This window comes from Prionailurus viverrinus, chromosome C1, assembly GCF_022837055.1.
Source record: "Prionailurus viverrinus isolate Anna chromosome C1, UM_Priviv_1.0, whole genome shotgun sequence".
NCBI classification, from domain to species: Eukaryota; Metazoa; Chordata; class Mammalia; order Carnivora; family Felidae; genus Prionailurus; species Prionailurus viverrinus.
The window spans coordinates 14,176,576-14,194,516 of NC_062568.1; the positions used below are offsets into that span (position 1 = coordinate 14,176,576).

The 17,941-nt window shown below is 55.0% G+C and overlaps 1 protein-coding gene across 1 annotated transcript; it reads left to right on the plus strand.

Annotated features, from left to right (window-relative positions):
- The first annotated feature begins 1,174 nt into the window (after positions 1 to 1,174).
- On the plus strand, positions 1,175 to 17,825 carry TMBIM1 (transmembrane BAX inhibitor motif containing 1). Its single transcript, XM_047869055.1, has 12 exons — positions 1,175 to 1,291; positions 10,064 to 10,288; positions 11,534 to 11,634; positions 12,455 to 12,519; positions 12,697 to 12,750; positions 13,292 to 13,342; positions 13,858 to 13,897; positions 14,170 to 14,207; positions 14,390 to 14,477; positions 14,796 to 14,891; positions 15,898 to 15,951; positions 16,368 to 17,825. The coding sequence occupies exons 2-12, from the start codon at positions 10,087 to 10,089 to the stop codon at positions 16,512 to 16,514; spliced, it is 936 nt and encodes a 311-aa protein (XP_047725011.1). The 5' UTR covers positions 1,175 to 1,291; positions 10,064 to 10,086; the 3' UTR covers positions 16,515 to 17,825.
- The last annotated feature ends 116 nt before the right edge of the window (positions 17,826 to 17,941 follow it).

Below are 17,941 nucleotides of genomic sequence, written 5' to 3' on the forward strand. Positions count from 1 at the left end.
TATAAACTTCCAGATAAGTCCATGGGCCCCTCCTTCCTAAGTCTGCTCTATGACAGAGCTGGACTGACCACCAGAGATAATCATGTAAAGAAAACTGCTTAGTGATGCGTGTGGAATCAGGAGGGCTTCAGGTGGTCTTGGTGGTCTACCTGCATTCATTTCTAGCCGTGTTTTGTCAAGTCTACCTGCCTCACCCCCCCGCCATTCAGAAAGTTAGCGCCCATGGGCTGTGAAAGACATTCAGCAGTACATTGATCTGTAGCTTATTAGCACTAGATAAGCACTAGATAAGCACCTGAAATAAAGCTGTTCCTCTACCAGCAGCTTTGGCGTAATGGAAAAAACATGGACTTTGCAACAATACAAACCCGGGCAATGTTTCAAAACTTGCCAGAACTCACTTCCTGGTTTGTGAAATGGTGCGAGGAGGGCATCCTTGCATTAGTGACCGGGAGGGTTGACACGACAGGCACACTGATACTAGTAACCTACATCCCAAGTCAGGCCTTCTGACTCTCCAACACCTGCTTTCCTGGTTGAAGTAACTTCAATCGGGGAATGTCTCAGTTCCCAGGGTCAGAGATTCCCAGTTCCCTCTACATTTGGACGTTTGAAGTTTTAAACTTGCAAAGGGCGTTCGGCTTAAAAGAAGAGAATTGTCAAGGGTGTTCAGGGATTTATGTCTAATAATGAAAAATGGGCAACAGTTTAAACGTCCTCCAGCAGGAAACTGATTTAATATCAGCACAGCTATGTGATAGAATACTTTGCGGCATTAAAATTACGCTTTTGAAGAATTATCTAGTGTCAAGAAAAAATGTTTTTGATAAAATGTTAAGTAAAATAAAAGCAATATTTAAAACATCATATAATATGACCCCACTCCAGAAAGACAAGTGAAACACATGAACGTATAAGGCAAAGAAGCACAAACTCAAGCGCTTTCCGCAGGGAGTCGGGAGGCGTGGAAAGACGTGATTTTCCTCCTCTATTTTTGTGTTTTGTCGGTTTCCATCAGTGATCACGTATTGCCTTTAAATGTGAGAACACTAGATTCACGTCGGGGCCTCGGCAGCCGCGCGCGCGCGGACGCGCGCGCAGCTGGGGGACGCGGGCGAGACCCCGGGCGGACCCCAGCGCCCCCTGGCGGCGCCCCGAGGCCCCGCCCCACGGGGTTGGGACGACGGGGCGGGGCGCGGAGCCCCAGCCCAGCCCAGGCCTGGTCAGCGCGCTCGGTGCCGGACTCGCCGCGCCGGGAGGGAGGCCGGGAGCGCACCGTCGGAGCGGTCAGGCAAGCCAGGGAGCCGGGGCCAGCGGGAGTTGGGGACCCCGTGTCGGCGGGAACGGAGCCAGAGCTGGGACGACGCCCCAAACTTTTTCCGAGTGCCCGGCCCGGGGAGGCGGTGCTGGAATGGGAATCTGTTGCCTTCGCCCTTGGAGTTTCGCTTTCCCGCTGCTCCCCGGGAGGCCGGGTGGCGCCTGTTTGGCGTTGGGAGCCGAGCAGTGGGTGGTGGGCACCAGCGAGCGGGCCAGGGTCTGTGGGTGTCGCGTCCCCCTCTTTCTGGCGCGTGCGTCGCAGGGCGTGTCCCCCGTACGAGCCCCCAGAGTGGCCAGTTGCGCGTGGGATGAGGCTGTCAGGTCCCTCGGCTGGTGGGAGGGGGAGGGGAGCGGCCGGGGAGCCTGGTGCCAGCCTTGGTGTAGACAGGTGAATGAGTCTGTGAGTGAGTGGGGGGAGGGGTCAGCAGCCCTCTATGCTTGGCGTGGGGAAGTGCCACCCCTGTCACCGTGACTTTGCCTCAGCCTGCCTGCTTCCAGCCACTGTGCCTAGGCTGGATTCAGAAAGCTACAAGGAAGTACTGTCCTCCTCGTGGCCTCTTTGGGTCAGCATAAAAACCCAACGGGAACATGGGAAAGGGGAAAACAAGTGGAGCTGGGGAAGGAGCCAGGAGCCAGTGGGAGTGCCAGCAGGGGAAGGCTGCTGGGAGGCTTGGCCCTGATCTGTGGGTCCTGCATCAGCTTGTCCTCCAGGGTGTCCATCCCCTCTCACCCCACTGTGGCCTGGGTGTGGTATCCAGGGGGTGGCATTCTACCTGAGGAACCTGGACATGGGATTAAGTGGGGGTCAGGGAACCAGGGTCAGGGCCAGATGTCATGGCAGGTCCTTCAGGTGTCCAGTTCTCTGGGGCTCTGAAATATTCATCTCACCAGTGAGCTTTGGTTTCAAAGCTGGCGCCTTTGGCCTGGCCAGTGGTGGCAGGGGGAGCCAGGTGCTGCCTTGGGGCTGCTTTGTCGGGGGCCGAGGGGCAGCCTTACTTTCTCCTCACCTGCCTGCTGTCCCTGCCTCTCTAGCCATGGGACCCAAACAGAGGACCCAGTTTGTAACTTAGAAAGAAGTGGTGGGACCACACAAATGTCAAGGGCATTGACTTCTTCTGTCTTCTGGTGCCATGACTTCAGGGCCTCGCTTGTAAAAATGGGCACGTCAGAGACGTAATGATGGGTTACACCATAAGTGTGGGGAGAGCTTCATGTCATGAGCTGGGGTAATAGCCACCTCAGCTCAGACTCCTCCCATGGGAACAGGGGCCTCAGCTGGAAGCTGTCTACCTCAGAGCACTTCCATCCACCCCCCAAACTTCTCACCTAGGGTCCTTCAGAAAGCTCAGAGGCCCCAGAGAAGGGACATACACTTGTGTCTTCGGAGGGCTGCAGGGGCAGGGTCAGAGAGGGGAAGCCGAGACAGCTCTGGGAAGAAGGTCTCCGCTAACAACACGGTTAATGCTGATGTGGGCTTTCTTGAGCATTCTGTTGGGACTGCTGTACAGGGGAGGGCCTTGACCTCCAACCCTAAGAGTTGAGATTCTGGGCCAAAACTTGGGTCTTGTTTTGAAGTAGAGATGATATTCAGAAGTCTACAGGCCACAGTGCCGGTACTGAGGGTACTCCATACACCAGTCAGGGAGGAAGATAAGAATGAGTCCTTCTTCTTGTGTTTAATGATTTGTATTTTTCCCATGACAGCAAGGGGATGGTAGGCGATGCCAGTCTCCTGGTTCTATGCTAGTTGAAGATGTCCCCCCAGCCCTTGGCAGTAGATCAGTAAATTCCACCGTGGAGAATATAATAGCAGCTGTCTGGGAGGTGGGGGGGTAGAGAGGAGAAGGACCCTTGCTGTGGACGCTGGCTGGCAGTGAACTGACTCAGAGTGAGGGGGCATGCCTGTACTTCATGTGACTGCTCTGAGGGCTGGGTAGAAGGACAGGGGTTTTAAGAAATGAGGAGTTGGGACATGAATCATGCTCAGGGTTGGGTCTATCTGTAAAACAAAGGTGGCCTGGTCAGGATCCCACAGGATATTAATTAGGTGTGCTCTGATAAAAATGTTTCAGGCTTGAGCAAGTTTGGAGGAAAACTGGGTGAAACGAAGTTGAACAGCTTTTGCTCAAGGCAGGGCTTCTCAGAGGCTAAAAATGCCCTTGTGCCTTGGGAATTTCCAAAAGGGGTATGGATTGTTTTTCAGACTTATCTGTTTCAGAGCTCATTTGTTAACATCTCCCGGGGTAGTGTTCTTTAGAGCAGTCTGGGAAATGCCTGGCTGGATGAATTTGGCTTTCAATGCCATGGTTCTGGGTAACGAGTCCCTCCCCTTTGCCCCCATGGGGGCTGATTTGGGGGAAAAGGAAGCCGAGGGAGGGCATTTGCCTGGTGGCAGGGTTAGAACTTTTGAGCCCGGGTCTCTCGCCTTCCTGCCTGGTAATCTTTCTTGTCTACAGTGTCACGTTCTTTCTTTGCACACTCTGGGGTAAGTGAGCACCCAGGAAATGCTGGCTGCAGGGTCCAGAGGGCAGTATGGGGCAGTTTGGGAGGAGAGGGCATTAGGGCCAGTCCCAAACCCGGAATATGTCAGGTGCCTCTGCCTCTGCGGACATTTTACATCAGTAGTGACCCCAGCGTAGATTCTTTAGGAAATGTGTCACTCTGCCCTGAAACCCGTGGGTCATTCTGCCCTGAAACCCGCTGCTCATTCAGAAGCAGAGGCTCTTGGAGTCGGAATGGACTTGATCTTTTGGTTCCATGTACTTGTTTTATGGAGGAGAAAAGTGAGTCCAGAGATGTGGAGTGGCCCACCCTGACTCACAGTGGGGTTAAGACCAGGACGAGAACTCTGTTCCCTGCCTTCTAACCCAGGGCTCTGGCATTGGACTGACTTTGTGCAAGGGAAAAGGTCTTTGCTACCTCAGCCGGCCCCAGGTGCTGGCCTGGGCACACAGGTGGCTGGTGGGGGTGCCTCAGGGGCTTCTGTTCCAAGCAGGTGTCAAAGCAAAGGGCATGGACTGTAAAATCAGACTTCAAATCTGGGTTCAAACACATCTCTGCTGTTTGCCTGCTGTGGGACCCTAGATCTGTTTTTGTCTGAATTTCAGTTTTATCTATAGAGTGGGGGTAAGAACATGCACCCCAGAGGGCCGTTGTGAGGCTCAGACCTGCCTGAGTAGCCAATGACAGGTACATTACTTACTGCTGTGAGCGGTTCTCTTCCTTCCCTGCCTATCACAGGGAAGGGTTCGTTCCTTTCTGCACGGTGGGTTGTTAATTCTGCCTGCCTCTGCTCCCTCCTAGTCTTGAAGTCCAACTGAGAGGCAGAGAGGAAACCAAAGGAGGAGGTGGATAGGGGCTGTGTCTCTGAATTCTCCTCCCTCATCTGCATGGCCCGGCCTTTGGGACCATAGATGTGGCTGGGGTCGCTGAGCTCACCCACACTGCCGGCACAATTCTATCACCCACTGACGGGGGCTGAAGCTGTGGGGCCTGGGTTACTTCTGCTCTCCAGGGCATCTTCCTCACCCCTCTTAGCCTCAGATCTGAGAGAGGCCACCCTGGCTCGGGGCTGGGGCTGGGACGGAAGTCATGGGTTGGCAGTCTTATCTACTTCTGAGCAGGAAGGCATGATGGGGGCGGGGGGCAAGGATAGGCGGGAAAGGGTATCTTGTTCTGGCCCCGCCTCACTGGGCAGGGCTGGGGATGGAAGTTCCAAACCCATGACCAAGAGGCCCTTTTGTGGGCTGGGACAGGAACTTTCTTGGCATTGGGGTTTCCTTGTCTGTTAGATAACCGGATGATTTCTAAAGGCCACTCCGTCTCTTACGTCAGGTTTAGATCCCCTCAGAGTCATCCTGTTATTCCCAGAAGCCAGGCAGACTGAAGGATAAGTTGATTCTGGGCCTCTCGGTCCGTGTGCAGCAGGCCTGGTGACTGCCCAGACACTCCTGGGTGTATCTTTTTTAGTCCTCTGCCCTGGTGGCTCTGTGCTGGGGGTGGGGGTGGGGGTGTGGTTCTTGGGGGTTGGGGAGAGCTGGAGGAGTTGGGGTAGGTAGAGGAAAAGGGAGGGAAGGAGACCGTCCTACGAGGCCAAGGGCTGTGTTCCTGTGCCTGCTGGGTGGGGTTTCCTGAGATGCACACTCTGAGCTATTCTTTCCATTCTGACTCTGGGCATCGGTTCCTGGCAGCGAGGAGGGCAGGCTGCCTGGACCAGTCAGCTGCTCCTTTCCGCCCCTCCCTCCAACACACACCGGCTTGCTTGCTTGCTTGCTTGCTTGCTTGCTGTGACTCCAGTAGCTCAGGCCTCCTCTCTGCAGATTCCAGAACCTTAACCCTTCAGGTGTGCCCAGGGGAGCCTGAGCCTGGGCCTCAGCTGGCCAGAGCTGTGGTGGCCACACCAAAGTGGCTCTGGGGGAAGGGGCTGTTTCCCCAAGGCTGTACCTGAAAACCTTGACAGCCAACAAGTCCTGTGTTTGAGCCCGCCCACTGCTGCTGCTGGGACGGCTGGGTCTGGAGGAGAAAGGAGAGCTTCTGGCTCCTTCTGGTGGGGGATTGGGGTCTTGACGATGGGGGAGCAGACTTAGATCTGTAACATGGCAAGGATGGGGCAGTTAGAACGTCTTGATAACAGGCATGGTGAGGAAGAATGTTCTAATGATTCAGGCTGCCTGCAAGTGGCACAGTCTTGCTCCCTGTTGTTGGAGTGTGTTCAGGAGAAACTGAATGCCTACTGTGTTTTAGGAAAATTCATGCTTCCAGTGGGGACCCTTCAAGGTCCCTTTTAGCCCATGGAGACTGTGAGCTCCTCTACTAGCTACTGGCAGAACCCAGATAACCTGACTCCTGGTTTCTAGTCTTTGGGCATCAGTCATCCTCCCCATCTCTGGATCGTCTCCCTCCTCTTTCCCCTCCTTCTCTTTCAACTCCACATTCTCCAGCGCCTACCATTACTCACAGCTCTGAAAGTAAATACTGACCACTTCCCCCTTTCCCTACTGCCTAGGCAGAGGCGGGCCCCAAACCTCATCCTTCTCCGAGGTCTCCATGACACAGAGTGACCAGGGCCCTCATGTAGGCTGGGCAGCTGTCAGGGGGCAGGCCCGGCCGTGGGCCAAGGCTCCTGCCCGCCTGACACTGCTCAGAGGTGGGTGTGGCTGTGTTCTGCCACTCCTCTGACTCGCCTGAATGCTCTCCCCTTCTCCTGTGCCCAGGACTGCACATCAGAGAGCGGGGATGTAGGCCCCGCCTCAGGTCCGGCAACATGACCATGACCATGGAGAGGTCACTCGACTTCCCCGTCTGGCTGGTAAAGCGAGTGGGCTGGCTCACCTTAGATGAGAGAGTTTGCTTTTAGCTCTGTCATTTAAGAATCTCTAGCTCTGAATACCCTCTTAACCTCCTGGCGGTGTTTGGGAACCGGGAGATGGGGAATTACGGAGGGGCCTGAGTGGTTCCGTGTCCTTTGCTATGTGAGCCTTCTGTTGTCATTAGAGGGTCTTAGACGGGTAGCCGTGAGTGGTGACGAGAGGCTTAGATAGACGGGGCATCAAAATGAGAGATGAGAGCATGGGGCTCTGCAGTCTGTCTTGGCGCTCAGGTGTTGACTTCATCACACCCTAGCTAAGTAACTTTGAGCAAGTGACTTAATTCTTCTAAGCCTCTATTTCTTCATTTGTAAATAGGGATAACATTATCCACTCTGTTGGACTACTGTAAGGACTAATAAAATAATAACTATAAAGAGCCAGCATTTACTGTTTTTATCACGGGTCAGGTACCCTTCTAAGTGCTTTATGCATATTTTTACAACTCTGAGAAGGGTATTGTTAAGAGTATTAAACCCATTCTCCAGGTGGAGACAGTGAGTCATAGTGAGGTGACATGGTCAGTGCCAATCTCTGGTGAGCATGGGCTGGTGGCTGAGCCCTTGGAGAACTGGACTGTGAGCTGCTGTGTCTCCAGCAGGCGGGTCTGCTGGTGAATTCCTCAGAAGAGTCAAAGGGAGGGGTGAGAACGTGCAGAGGGAGTCCCCGTGATCAGCGGCCTCCTGAGCTGGACCAGGCCCCTGGAGACTTGGCGGCCAATCCGAGGCTGACCTTCCTCTCCATGATTTACCCTGGGGCCGCAGCCCCTGTGGTCTGGAAAGGAGCCTGTTTGCCCAGCTTGGCTTAGAGGGAGGAGGGAGGGGCCACTGCTGGCCAGGCAAAGGGCAAGCCCCATGTCGCTGGGTGCCTCAGATAGTTCACAATCTGTTAGAGCAGGAAATGAGCTCACAGATCATCTGACCCATAACACCTCATTTTATAGAGGAGCACCCCCAGCAGGAGACAGGGCCAGGTCATGGTGTCATCACCTGTGGTGGTCCAGCTGGGGCTTCAAACCACAGGGCCTTTCCTGCCAGTGCCTCTTGGGCCATGCTCAGCCTAATTCATCTGTGTGCCATCACCCAGATGGGTGGGCATCACAGGAACCCCGGGCTGAGATGGCTGTAATAATAACACATAGCCCTACTCCATAGTAAGTTTTTTTTTTTTTTTAAATATTTTGTTTTTTTTTATGTAATCCCTACACCCAACATGGGGCTTGAACTTGCAACCCTGAGATCAAGAGTTGTATGCTCCACTGACTGAGCCCGCCAGGCAACCCTTTCTTTTTTTTAATAAGTTTTAGATATAGCCCTACTCCAAAGTGACCTGTTTGCACCTCTTCCTATAGACAGGATGCCATTCTCTTGGTGGAGTTAAAAGGGGATTCTTGGAGAGGGACAGGCAGAGGGGTGTAGGGAGAAGGAGCCTTTTGCCTCAGGGGAGGAGAGCCAGTTCGTGTTTCTTCCTTTTTCAAAATCTATTAAGATTCACATATTTATACTTATTACCCTATCCTTACGGAAGACCGGGACATTTCCAAAGCAGTTAATATCTGTTTCTTATGCTCACAACACTCCGTGTTTGGTCTTCTCTCGTTCTCTTTCACTCCTTATTTCCTCAGGTCGCCTTACTCCACTGTGCAGGACCTTCACCATGACCCTGCTTTTGAAGCCTTGGTTTGCTGTCACACCCTCACTGTCAGAAAGGTCTTTCTTATTTCTGACCTGACACATTCTTGTTGTGCTGGCCCATCTACTCCGGGAAGATGGAGAACAGCTTTCCTCAAAGTAACCCATTTAGAGCCCTGGCCTGATATCCGATCCCTCCTCCCTGCCCCTCCCCACCACCTTCCTCTCTGAATTATCCCAGTTCTCCTAAGAGAGAAGAGATAAGACAATTCTTTATCTGATCCCTGGACTGTGCGGGGTGCCCTAAAAAGAGAAGCCGGTTCTCTCTTCCTTCCAGCAGAGGTTCTGAGCACGTCTGCCTGCCTGGATCCGGGGGTGCTTCCTCCCTGGGGGGTCCTAAAGGTCTGCCCCTTGGGAGATGCTGTGGGAGGAGGTCATGGCCCTGTCAAGGCTTTTCAGGGACCCCCTTCTTAGCTTCTCCCAAGCCCCCATCTTTGCCACCTCAGAGGGGAACACCAGGCCTGGAGGACATTTATTTGGCCTAAGAGGCAGAAAGAACACAGCCTAATATAGAGGATGCAGACCCAGGACCCTGAAGGCCTCAGTTCCGGTTGTACCATTAACCTGCTCGTTCTGTGGCCCTGGGGAGTCAAGAGTTGCTTCACTGTTCTGCGCCTTGTTCCTCTTCTCTAAATTGAGCATTTGGGCCATAAGACCTGGAGGTCCCTCTCAGCTGTGTTTTTGGGGTTCCCTCCTTGTTCCTCAGCCCTCCCCTGGCCATGGGACTCCTCCTGCCACAGAGAAGACACCTGCTGGGTCTTGAGGCATGACTCATCAGTGCATTCTCCTCCCCACTTAGCCACAGCTCCTGTTGGGGAACAGGCAGGAATCATGGGGATACCAGAGGCTCCAGAGCCCAAAACATGGGTCTCTCCCTCCCAGGGGGTTTCGGGGCCCTGTACGCACTATCTACTACCTGGCAAGGCTGTGAAGAGAACAGTAGCAGCCATATGCTGCGACACCCATCAGATGCACCTTAGCTGTTATTTGAAGGAACCAGAAAGTCTGTCTCTGGCCTCACCCTTTTTGTGCAGCTCCCCAGCCCTGAGTGGCCAGCCCCAGGCAGCTACTCGCCCAGGCCTCTCAGGCGTCCCCTGACTCAGCCACTGGCCACGGAGCCACTGGCCACGGGCCCACTGCCCTCCCGCTTGGGCCTGGTGGCTCGGCCCTGGGGCTAGCTTGTCCTCCCCCTCCACTTAGAGCCCTGGCTCCTCCCCAGCTCTGCCTTTCAGGCCTGAGGCTCCTGCCAGCTGCTGTGGGGGCTGGGCTGACCCCTTCAATGGGTCCCGGCTGGCCTCGTGACTCACCCCCAGGCTTGGCTGGGGCCATCAAGCTTCTTCTGTGGTCACTGGAAACTTTTCTTAAATGAGCACAGGGGAGTTCCCGGGCTTCCGTCCCTCGTCTCTCACACCACTGATGCCCAGTGACTGCACAAATCCCCCCTTCTGCTTTCCTGGGGGCACGAAGCGGCACAGGAGGGAGGGCCGTAGACAGAAAGCTGGCATGAAGGCAGAGGGACAGGGGCTGAGCTGGTGGGGACGGGGAGGATGGCCTGTGGGCAGAGGATGACACTGTGATCACGATCAAGAGAGAAAATGTGAGGGTCCCCTCTCCACAGAGGCAGCCTGGACTGGGGCCCCGTGAGCTGGGTCCGGGCACTCCTAACTGATTTTCTCATCTCCATTTCAGGTCCCCTCAGCCCTTGAGCGGCCATGTCCAGCCCCAGTGCCCCCCCTCCGTATGAGGACCGCAACCCTCTGTACCCTGGCCCTCCGCCCCAGGGGGGCTACGGGCAGCCGTCTGTCCTGCCTGGTGGCTACCCGGCCTACCCAGCCTACCCACAGCCTGGCTACGGTCACCCTGCTGGCTATCCACAGCCTATGCCCCCCATCCACCCGATGCCCATGAACTACGGTGAGTCCCCGAGGGGCAGCTGGAGGGGGGGGGACGAGGCAGCACTTGTACCACATGAGGCCACCTCTTTTCCTTCCATCTCAGCTTCCTGTCCCATCCTTTTTTTCATCTTCTCCTTAGATCTCTCCTGTTTCACGATCTGTTACCTGCCCCCCCCCCCCATCCCCTTAGCACCTGGCCCTGAGCCACCTACTAGCCCCTTTATTCAGCAAGGAGACTGAGTCCATAGACACACACCAGAACTTCCATATCAGATGAGAAAGTGGCAGGGTAAGGCAACTGGTTCCTGAAGGCCATTTCCGTGTCCTAGCTAGACAGTTGCCACCCCCTAGACTCCTCTCTTCTAGTAACTGCCTTTGCCTGAGGCACTATTTTTTTTTTCCTTAAATATTCTCGATGCTGACAAGTCCTCATCCTTTAAGGTAACATCTGAGTCTTACAGACATCCAGAAGTCATTTGGATGTCTGATAAATGTCATGGCAGGTAAATGCTCTGTTTGGTCAGAAATGAGAGATTAGAATGCAGGGATTTTTCCTGAATGGCTCACATGCGGATTTTGAAAGCAGTGTCCAAGGAAGCATTGAAGGAATGTTTTGAGTCCTGTAGCCTCTGGAATTCTGGGGCACGGCCAGCTCTCAGCTGGCCATCTGTGTTCTGTTGGGAATACTAGCACATCAGTCACGGTCACAGTCATGCTTTGTCCTGTGCACGCAGGCCGCTGGCATCCCCGAGTGCTGATGTTTGCCGGATGCAGATTATGCTCCTCACTCTGTTCTCCACCCTCCACACATACGCTGTGTTTCTATCTTCCTCTTCCTCCTTCCATCCGTGACGCCCCTGCTCCGGCCCTGCCAGCTCCTCTGGCTGATGCCCCAAGCCCTGCCCCTGCCTGGCTTCCTCACTAGATCGTGACCCCTAGTTGAAGATCATGAGTGTTCATCCCCCAGAGCACCCAGGTGTGGGCCGGGCACCCCCATACAGGAGCCATCAGTGAATGCGCGCCGATGGAACGGCTTACACCAAAGTCCCCTTGTGACAGGGACGCTCGGCTCCGCATGGTGCCCAGGCCATCCCTGGGTTACTCTGAGGGCATCCAGAGGACCTGATTTGGGTGAGGAGTTCCTGAGTTATACCCTTGTCTTTCGGCTGGAGATCCCTGAGACTCTGAGATAATGTCATGCAGGCTTTGGGATTGAGGCCACATGTCCCAGGTCCCCAGTTGGTCATATTTGATCTGTTCCCAGGCCCAGGCCAGGGCTATGATGCGGAGGAGAGAGCAGTGAGTGAAAGCTTCGGGCCTGGAGAATGGGATGACAGGAAAGTCCGACACACCTTCATCCGAAAGGTGAGATATGGGCGGGGAGGCCACTGTACGTAGGCTGTGGGAATGGGGTGGGGCCGGGGGTGGAGATGGCCAGGCACTATTAGTTCCGGGGCACTCATTCCCATGCAGATACGCTGTTGCCTTCCGAATTCTCTTTAGTCCTGCCCTGCCCTCAGAGGGGCCCCCAGCTCCGCTGACCCACGTTCCCCGCCTTTCACTCTTCTCTTCCTTGACCTTGTGGTGGGGGACAGATTCAATCTGGGAAAATCTAGGCGGGCTTCGCCAAAGTGTTCTGTCCTCCCCAAACGTCTTTCTCCTGTTAGACTGTGAGCAACTTGAAGTCAGAATGATCAAACTCTTTTATACTCCATCCCTCCCCCATCTCACATCTGCACGGTGCCCTGCTCCAAGTAGGTGGATACCCGAGGAGGTAGATACCTGACAGACGTCACACTGAACTCCCAGAAGTGTGGAGGCCACACCCGGTAGTGCAGCGAGGCAGGGGGAGTAAGTGGGGAACTGAGGCTAAGTGTTGGACAGGGGGTGGGGGAAATGTCAGGGAGCAGCTGGAGGTGGGGGTCAGCTCTGAGGGTGCGTCTAGTATCTGAGCCAGACTCCTCAAGGGTGGGGGGCCTTCGGGCCAGGCTGCAGCCGAGGAGGGCCCTAGTGGAAATGAAGTAAGAAGGAGATCCTTCACCATTAAGAAGGGGCCCCCTCGCCCCCCGTAAAAGACGTGGGCAGGGTAGTAGGGTCTTTGGGGCTCTTGGGGGGGACTGGCTGCTTCCCGGGGGGACACGGGGGATGGTGACACATGCTGCCCCCACCCTGGCCTGTGTTCCAGGTTTACAGCATCATCTCCATCCAGCTGCTCATCACGGTGGCCATCATCGCTATCTTCACCTTTGTGTGAGTCTGAGGACTCGGGGGCCCTGCGGGTGGGGCCGGGCCCTGTGCTCAGATGGACTGGAAGGGGAGTTTGCATGTGGTGGCCAGGGCGGGCGGCGGGAACGCAGGCTGCTGGGAGGGCCTGGGCAGGGAGTGTGAGGTGTGTGACTCCCCTCCCTTGTCCTCCCTGCTCCACAGGAAACCAGTTGGCGATTTCGTGAGGAGAAACCTGTTTGTCTACTATGTGTCCTAGTGAGTCTCTGCGCCTGTCTGCTGTGTGTGTGTGTGTGTGTGTGTGTGTGTGTGTGTGTGTGTGTGTGTGTGTTGGGGGTGGGGCAGGGAGATGAGCGGGAGACAACTGACCAGCTTTTCTCAGGGCAGCGATCAAAATGCTTTTTGAGGGGCCCTCCAGGCTGCCGGCTTTGCTGGCAAGGGTGGGTGAGACTCTTGGTGTGTAAGCCACCAAGTGAGGAGTAACAGCACCGCAGAGCTCCTGGGAGCAGGGGGTGGGGGGCTGGTGGCTGCATGCACACTGCCAAATGGTCCCCGGATTCTCCTAGTCTGTCTGCCACGGTCTCCTTCAGCCTCCTTCCTGGCCAAGCCCCCTGTCTCAGAGGTTCTTGGTGTCCTTGCGGGGGGGGGGGGGGGGGGGGTACTTGTCCTGGGCGGCTTCCCCTCAGACTTCCCAACGGCCCCCAGCCTGCCGGCCTGGTGAGTGCCACCAGGCGGGGCCCAGATGGGGCTGAGGGGCAGGCTGGGCCTGTCGTTCATTTCCTCATCTCTCTCTCCCCAGTGCTGTCTTCCTGGGCACCTATCTGACCCTCGCGTGCTGCCAGGGACCCAGGTGAGTCCTGGAAGACGATGAGAAGGGATGGTGGGGGGCACGAGGGGGGGCAAGTGTTTGGGGAAGCAAGGGGATCCCTAGAGCAGCTGCGTGGTCATGGGTGCGGTTGAAGTTGAGGTGCGTACAAAGTCCCCTGGGTGGGTGGGATCTATTCAGCCACGCGGCTGTAATTTTTACAGTACATCTGCAAGGTATGTAACGTTTTAACCATTTAACACATATGGAAAACCCAAGGCTCAGAGGTTGAGTAACTTTCTCACGGTCACGCAGTCATTGTAAGAACTGCAACTGGACCCAGGTGTTTGTGGCTCCATTGCCCAGGTCCGTCCCACTGCCCCATGTTGTCCCTGCATAGAACCCCCCAGCAGGTACCAAAGGCCATGCCCGCCTCCCCACCCCCAAGTCAAGGCCTAATTCTCTACGCACCTGAGCCAAGAACTTCCTTCTGCTAAAGGAGCCTCTGATACCGGGCTAGACCCAAGTCGCTTAATCACACACGGTCTCTTTCCTTTCAGACGCCGTTTCCCATGGAATATCATCCTGCTGACCCTCTTTGTAAGTCTAGAAGGGTTGAGGGAGGGTGTGGAGATGGTGTGAGAGAGAGAGAGTTGGTCCCAGGGAAGGGGCTGGGGACACCACTGTGGAAGATGTCCCTGGCTGTCTCCCCGACCCTAACCTGACCCATGGCATTGGTCTCATCACTGCCTCTTTCCTACTCAGTCACATTTGCCTCTCCCCCCCCCCCCCCAGCTCTGGCAATCTACTGTGGCCATGCCTCCATGCCACCTTTCTCATGTGTTTCACTCTTGTCTCTGTCCTTTCCTCAGACTCTTGCCATGGGCTTCATGACGGGCACCATTTCCAGGTATATTCCAGGACAAACCACCGCACTCTTGTGAAGTGTCTGTTATGTGGGAGTGGGGCATCCCTGGGCTGGCAGTCATCTGCATGGGTGGATGCTGGGCAAGATCCTTCTAGAAGGGATGGTTTTGAAGTCATTCATACATGACTTATCTATCCCTTTGGCCTCTCTGAACTCCTCCTCAGTGTGTATGAAACCAAAGCCGTCATCATTGCAATGATCATCACTGCCGTGGTGTCCATTTCGGTCACCATCTTCTGCTTCCAGACCAAGGTGAGGGTATGGAGGGCCCTTCCCTGGCCACCCCACCTCCTTTCTTCTATAAACCTGGCCCTCCAGGCTTGGCAGTTGAGCAGGTCTGTGAGGGCCCAGACTCCTCTACACCAGGGATTTCCCTCGGAGAGTCTAGTCCCCTTCCCCTCCTGTCTGCAGCTATAAAACTGCTTCTTGTGTCTGTCAGAACGTCATGGTTACGCCCAGGCCTTCCAGGAAGCAGCACTGGGACTCCCTGGAGGGGGAGGCAGGGCAGTCTAGCTGGGCTGCTAGTTGTGACACTTGTCTGACAGGTGCTTCCTCCTCCCTTCCTGGCAGGTGGACTTCACCTCGTGCACAGGCCTCTTCTGTGTCCTGGGAATTGTGATGATGGTGACTGGGATTGTCACCGCCATTGTGCTGTCCTTCAAATATGTGAGTGTCCTGGGAGAGCTGCGGTCCCCAAACCTAACATTCACAGGAGACTTTCGGTGTGAAGTGTTGCAGCACGCCCACGCCCCAGGCATCCGGGCAGGCTCTGACTTCTGGAAGCTCTCAGCTGGCTAGAAAAGGCACTAATGCTGGAGCACCATCCTTTGGTTAGGGTCGTCTCTGTTAGGAGATGGAAAGCCCTGGGCACTGTAGAACCTGAAGCCCTGGATGACATTACAGAATTCCTATGGGAAACAGTGGGTGAGATGTGTCTGGCAGCTGAAGTCAGGTTCGAGGAGGGAGATGGCAGATGGGCTTCGATGGAGGGGACCTCCGAGGAGGGGAGTGTGGTGCTGGGAAGGGAGGCATACAATCAGGAGGGCCACCTGCCTACTTGACGATGGCTGGCCCTACCCTTCTGTGGACAGGCACCTGGAGGGCCGTTGAGCAGGCTGCCCTGGGGGTTCATGATTCTGACAGTCGTCAGGGTGGTAGTGGGGCTTCCCTCCCACACCAGGCTGCAGGAACCACTCTACTGAATGCTGACTATGTCTAGGGCTCTTCAAGCTGTACCTGCCTGGCTCCTGCCCCTCCCAGAGCTATAGCTCAACCACCTGCTTTTTTCCAGAAGTACAGTGGACACTTCTGTAACCTAACTAACTTTGGAGATTGGTTTTATATGACCCCTGGAGGATGGCCTCTGTTTTCTCTGCCAAATGTTACTGTTCTTTTTTTTTTAAGTAATCTCTATACCCAACGTGGGGCTCGAACTCACAACCCTGAAGTCAACACTCACATGCTCTACCAGATGAGCCAGCCAGGCACCCCAAATATGTTACTATTCCTAATTTCTTTCAGGATGTGGAAGGCAGAAGTAGTCCTTTCACATAGCTACCTTCGTGGGTCTCCCCACTCAGATGCCAGAATTCTGGGGGAAATGGCACTGAGGGACTGCCTGGGTCTGTGCTTTGCTAAGATCTCTAACACTGTCCCTGTCCCCTCTCCCCAGATTTACTGGCTCCACATGGTCTATGCTGCTCTGGGGGCCATTTGCTTCACCTTGGTGAGTAAGGCCCTGCTGTCTCTAGGAAGGGGAGTGGGGGCTGGAGAAGAGGAACTATACAGGTGGAGCAGGAGTTTAGGCTGCTTGGGAGCCAGGGAGTGGGGCCACAGCTGCCCTTTCCTCTTTCCACGGTCAAGAGGTGACCGATTTCCTGGGCATTCCTGCCACCGCTCGTTCATTCGCCTGCTGTGAATACCCAGCAGGCTGTATTATAGATGATGGCGTGTCTTTCTGCCTTCCTAGACTGAACCATTTGAGGGGAGAGACCATGGGTTGTTCTGGTCATTAAAGAGTCCCTAAGTACACTGCATGGCACGGAGGCTCCTAGGACAGATGTACTGATGAAACGAGAACCAGACAGGAGCTCTGGCCCCTGAGCCCCTGGGCCCTCACTCGAGCCTTCCCTGTTCCTGCAGTTCCTGGCTTACGACACGCAGCTGGTCCTGGGAAACCGAAAGCACACCATCAGCCCGGAGGACTACATCACTGGCGCCCTGCAGATCTACACTGACATCATCTACATTTTCACCTTTGTGCTGCAGCTGGTGGGGGACCGCAATTAAGGAGCACCTTCCACCCCACTGTGCGCCCACTGTGGGCTCTCCCTTCCCTAGAGGGCTGGGCCCTGTGACTGGAGTCTGGACCTCAGACCCCCTTCCTTCCCCTCCAGTAATATGCCCAGTTTCCTTTCTGTCCTGGGATGGGTGGCCTCTGTGGCGGTGGATGTGCAGAGACCTGGCAGGGCTGGAGGAACCAGGGACTAACTCTTGCCTCTGGTAGACTCGGCAGGGACCAGGCAGGAGACATGCCTTCTCCCTCCACCCACTCCGTGGCACCAAATTCTTCTCGACTGTTGGGGTTGCAGGAAGGACAGAAAAAGCCTATTCTACAGCCAAAAGGGAATATGAGAAGTAGAAGTAACTTCGGGGTGATGAGGTGTCCCCTCCCACCTCTGCCATAGGCTTCTGGGCTTGGTAGCTGAAGCTGTTTCCTCCCTCAACCCCCAACAAAGCCAGAGAGCTTTGTCCCCAGCCTCCTGGACTCACTGGCCATTATCCTGTACTCCTCTGACAACCCTTGGTGCCTCCCGGCTCACAAAGGTAGAAGAGATCTGTGCCCATGGGTCTCCCCTGCTTCAGTCCCTCTTCTTTCGATGGCATGTACATACTGTTCATTTGGAATAGGGGAGGACGAGGAGAGTAAGCAAAGCCAAGGATGGCCAAGACAGAACAGCATCTACCCTGGGCTTCCTCATGGCTTGTGGTGGTGGAGAGGGCAGGCCTGTCCACAGCCATCTGGTCCCCATTCTCCAAAGCTCCCTGGGGCCTCCTTGGGGGCTTCTGAGATCTCTGGTCAGAGAGACCTCTTGCTTCCTGTGCTCAAGCTGCTCAGAGAAGAAAGTGAGGAGCAAAGCTCGGGAGATGGGGTGGTTTGTAGGAGTATAAGTGGGGCCAGGAAGTACCAGGGTGAAGAAAGGTCAGGTTGGGGGCAGGAAAATGCTCTGGGGTCCTCTCCCTGATCTGAGGGGTATGAAAGCCTACTGTGGTGTCCATGGAAATTTCTGTTCTTTCCTTGTGCTAACCTGGGAAGGATCCTGAGCAAAAGGAGACTTCCCCTCTCAGTTTGTTCTTAACTTGTGCTGGGGGATTTTAGACTTGAGCCTCATCTCTCCAGCCAGCTGCCACTTTCTTCGTGACACCAAGTGCCTCAAGCTGGAATGGGGAAGGAGGACAAGAGTCCTTCTGTCAGTGGGGGTAGAAACCAAATCAGCCCAAGGGTATACTTAGGACTTCTCTTAAGTACTTGGTCCTAAATATATCACACAAAACGACATAAGTAGAAACGTAATAAAGTTTTGTGTTTCGAAGTTAAAACCCTACTTGGCTCTGGTTTCTTTAAGGTGTCCACTCTGGGAGGGCTGGTCTGGCTCTGCCCAAACCGTCCACTTCCTACCTCTGCATTTTGGCTTGGTTTCCTCTACCTTGCCTAA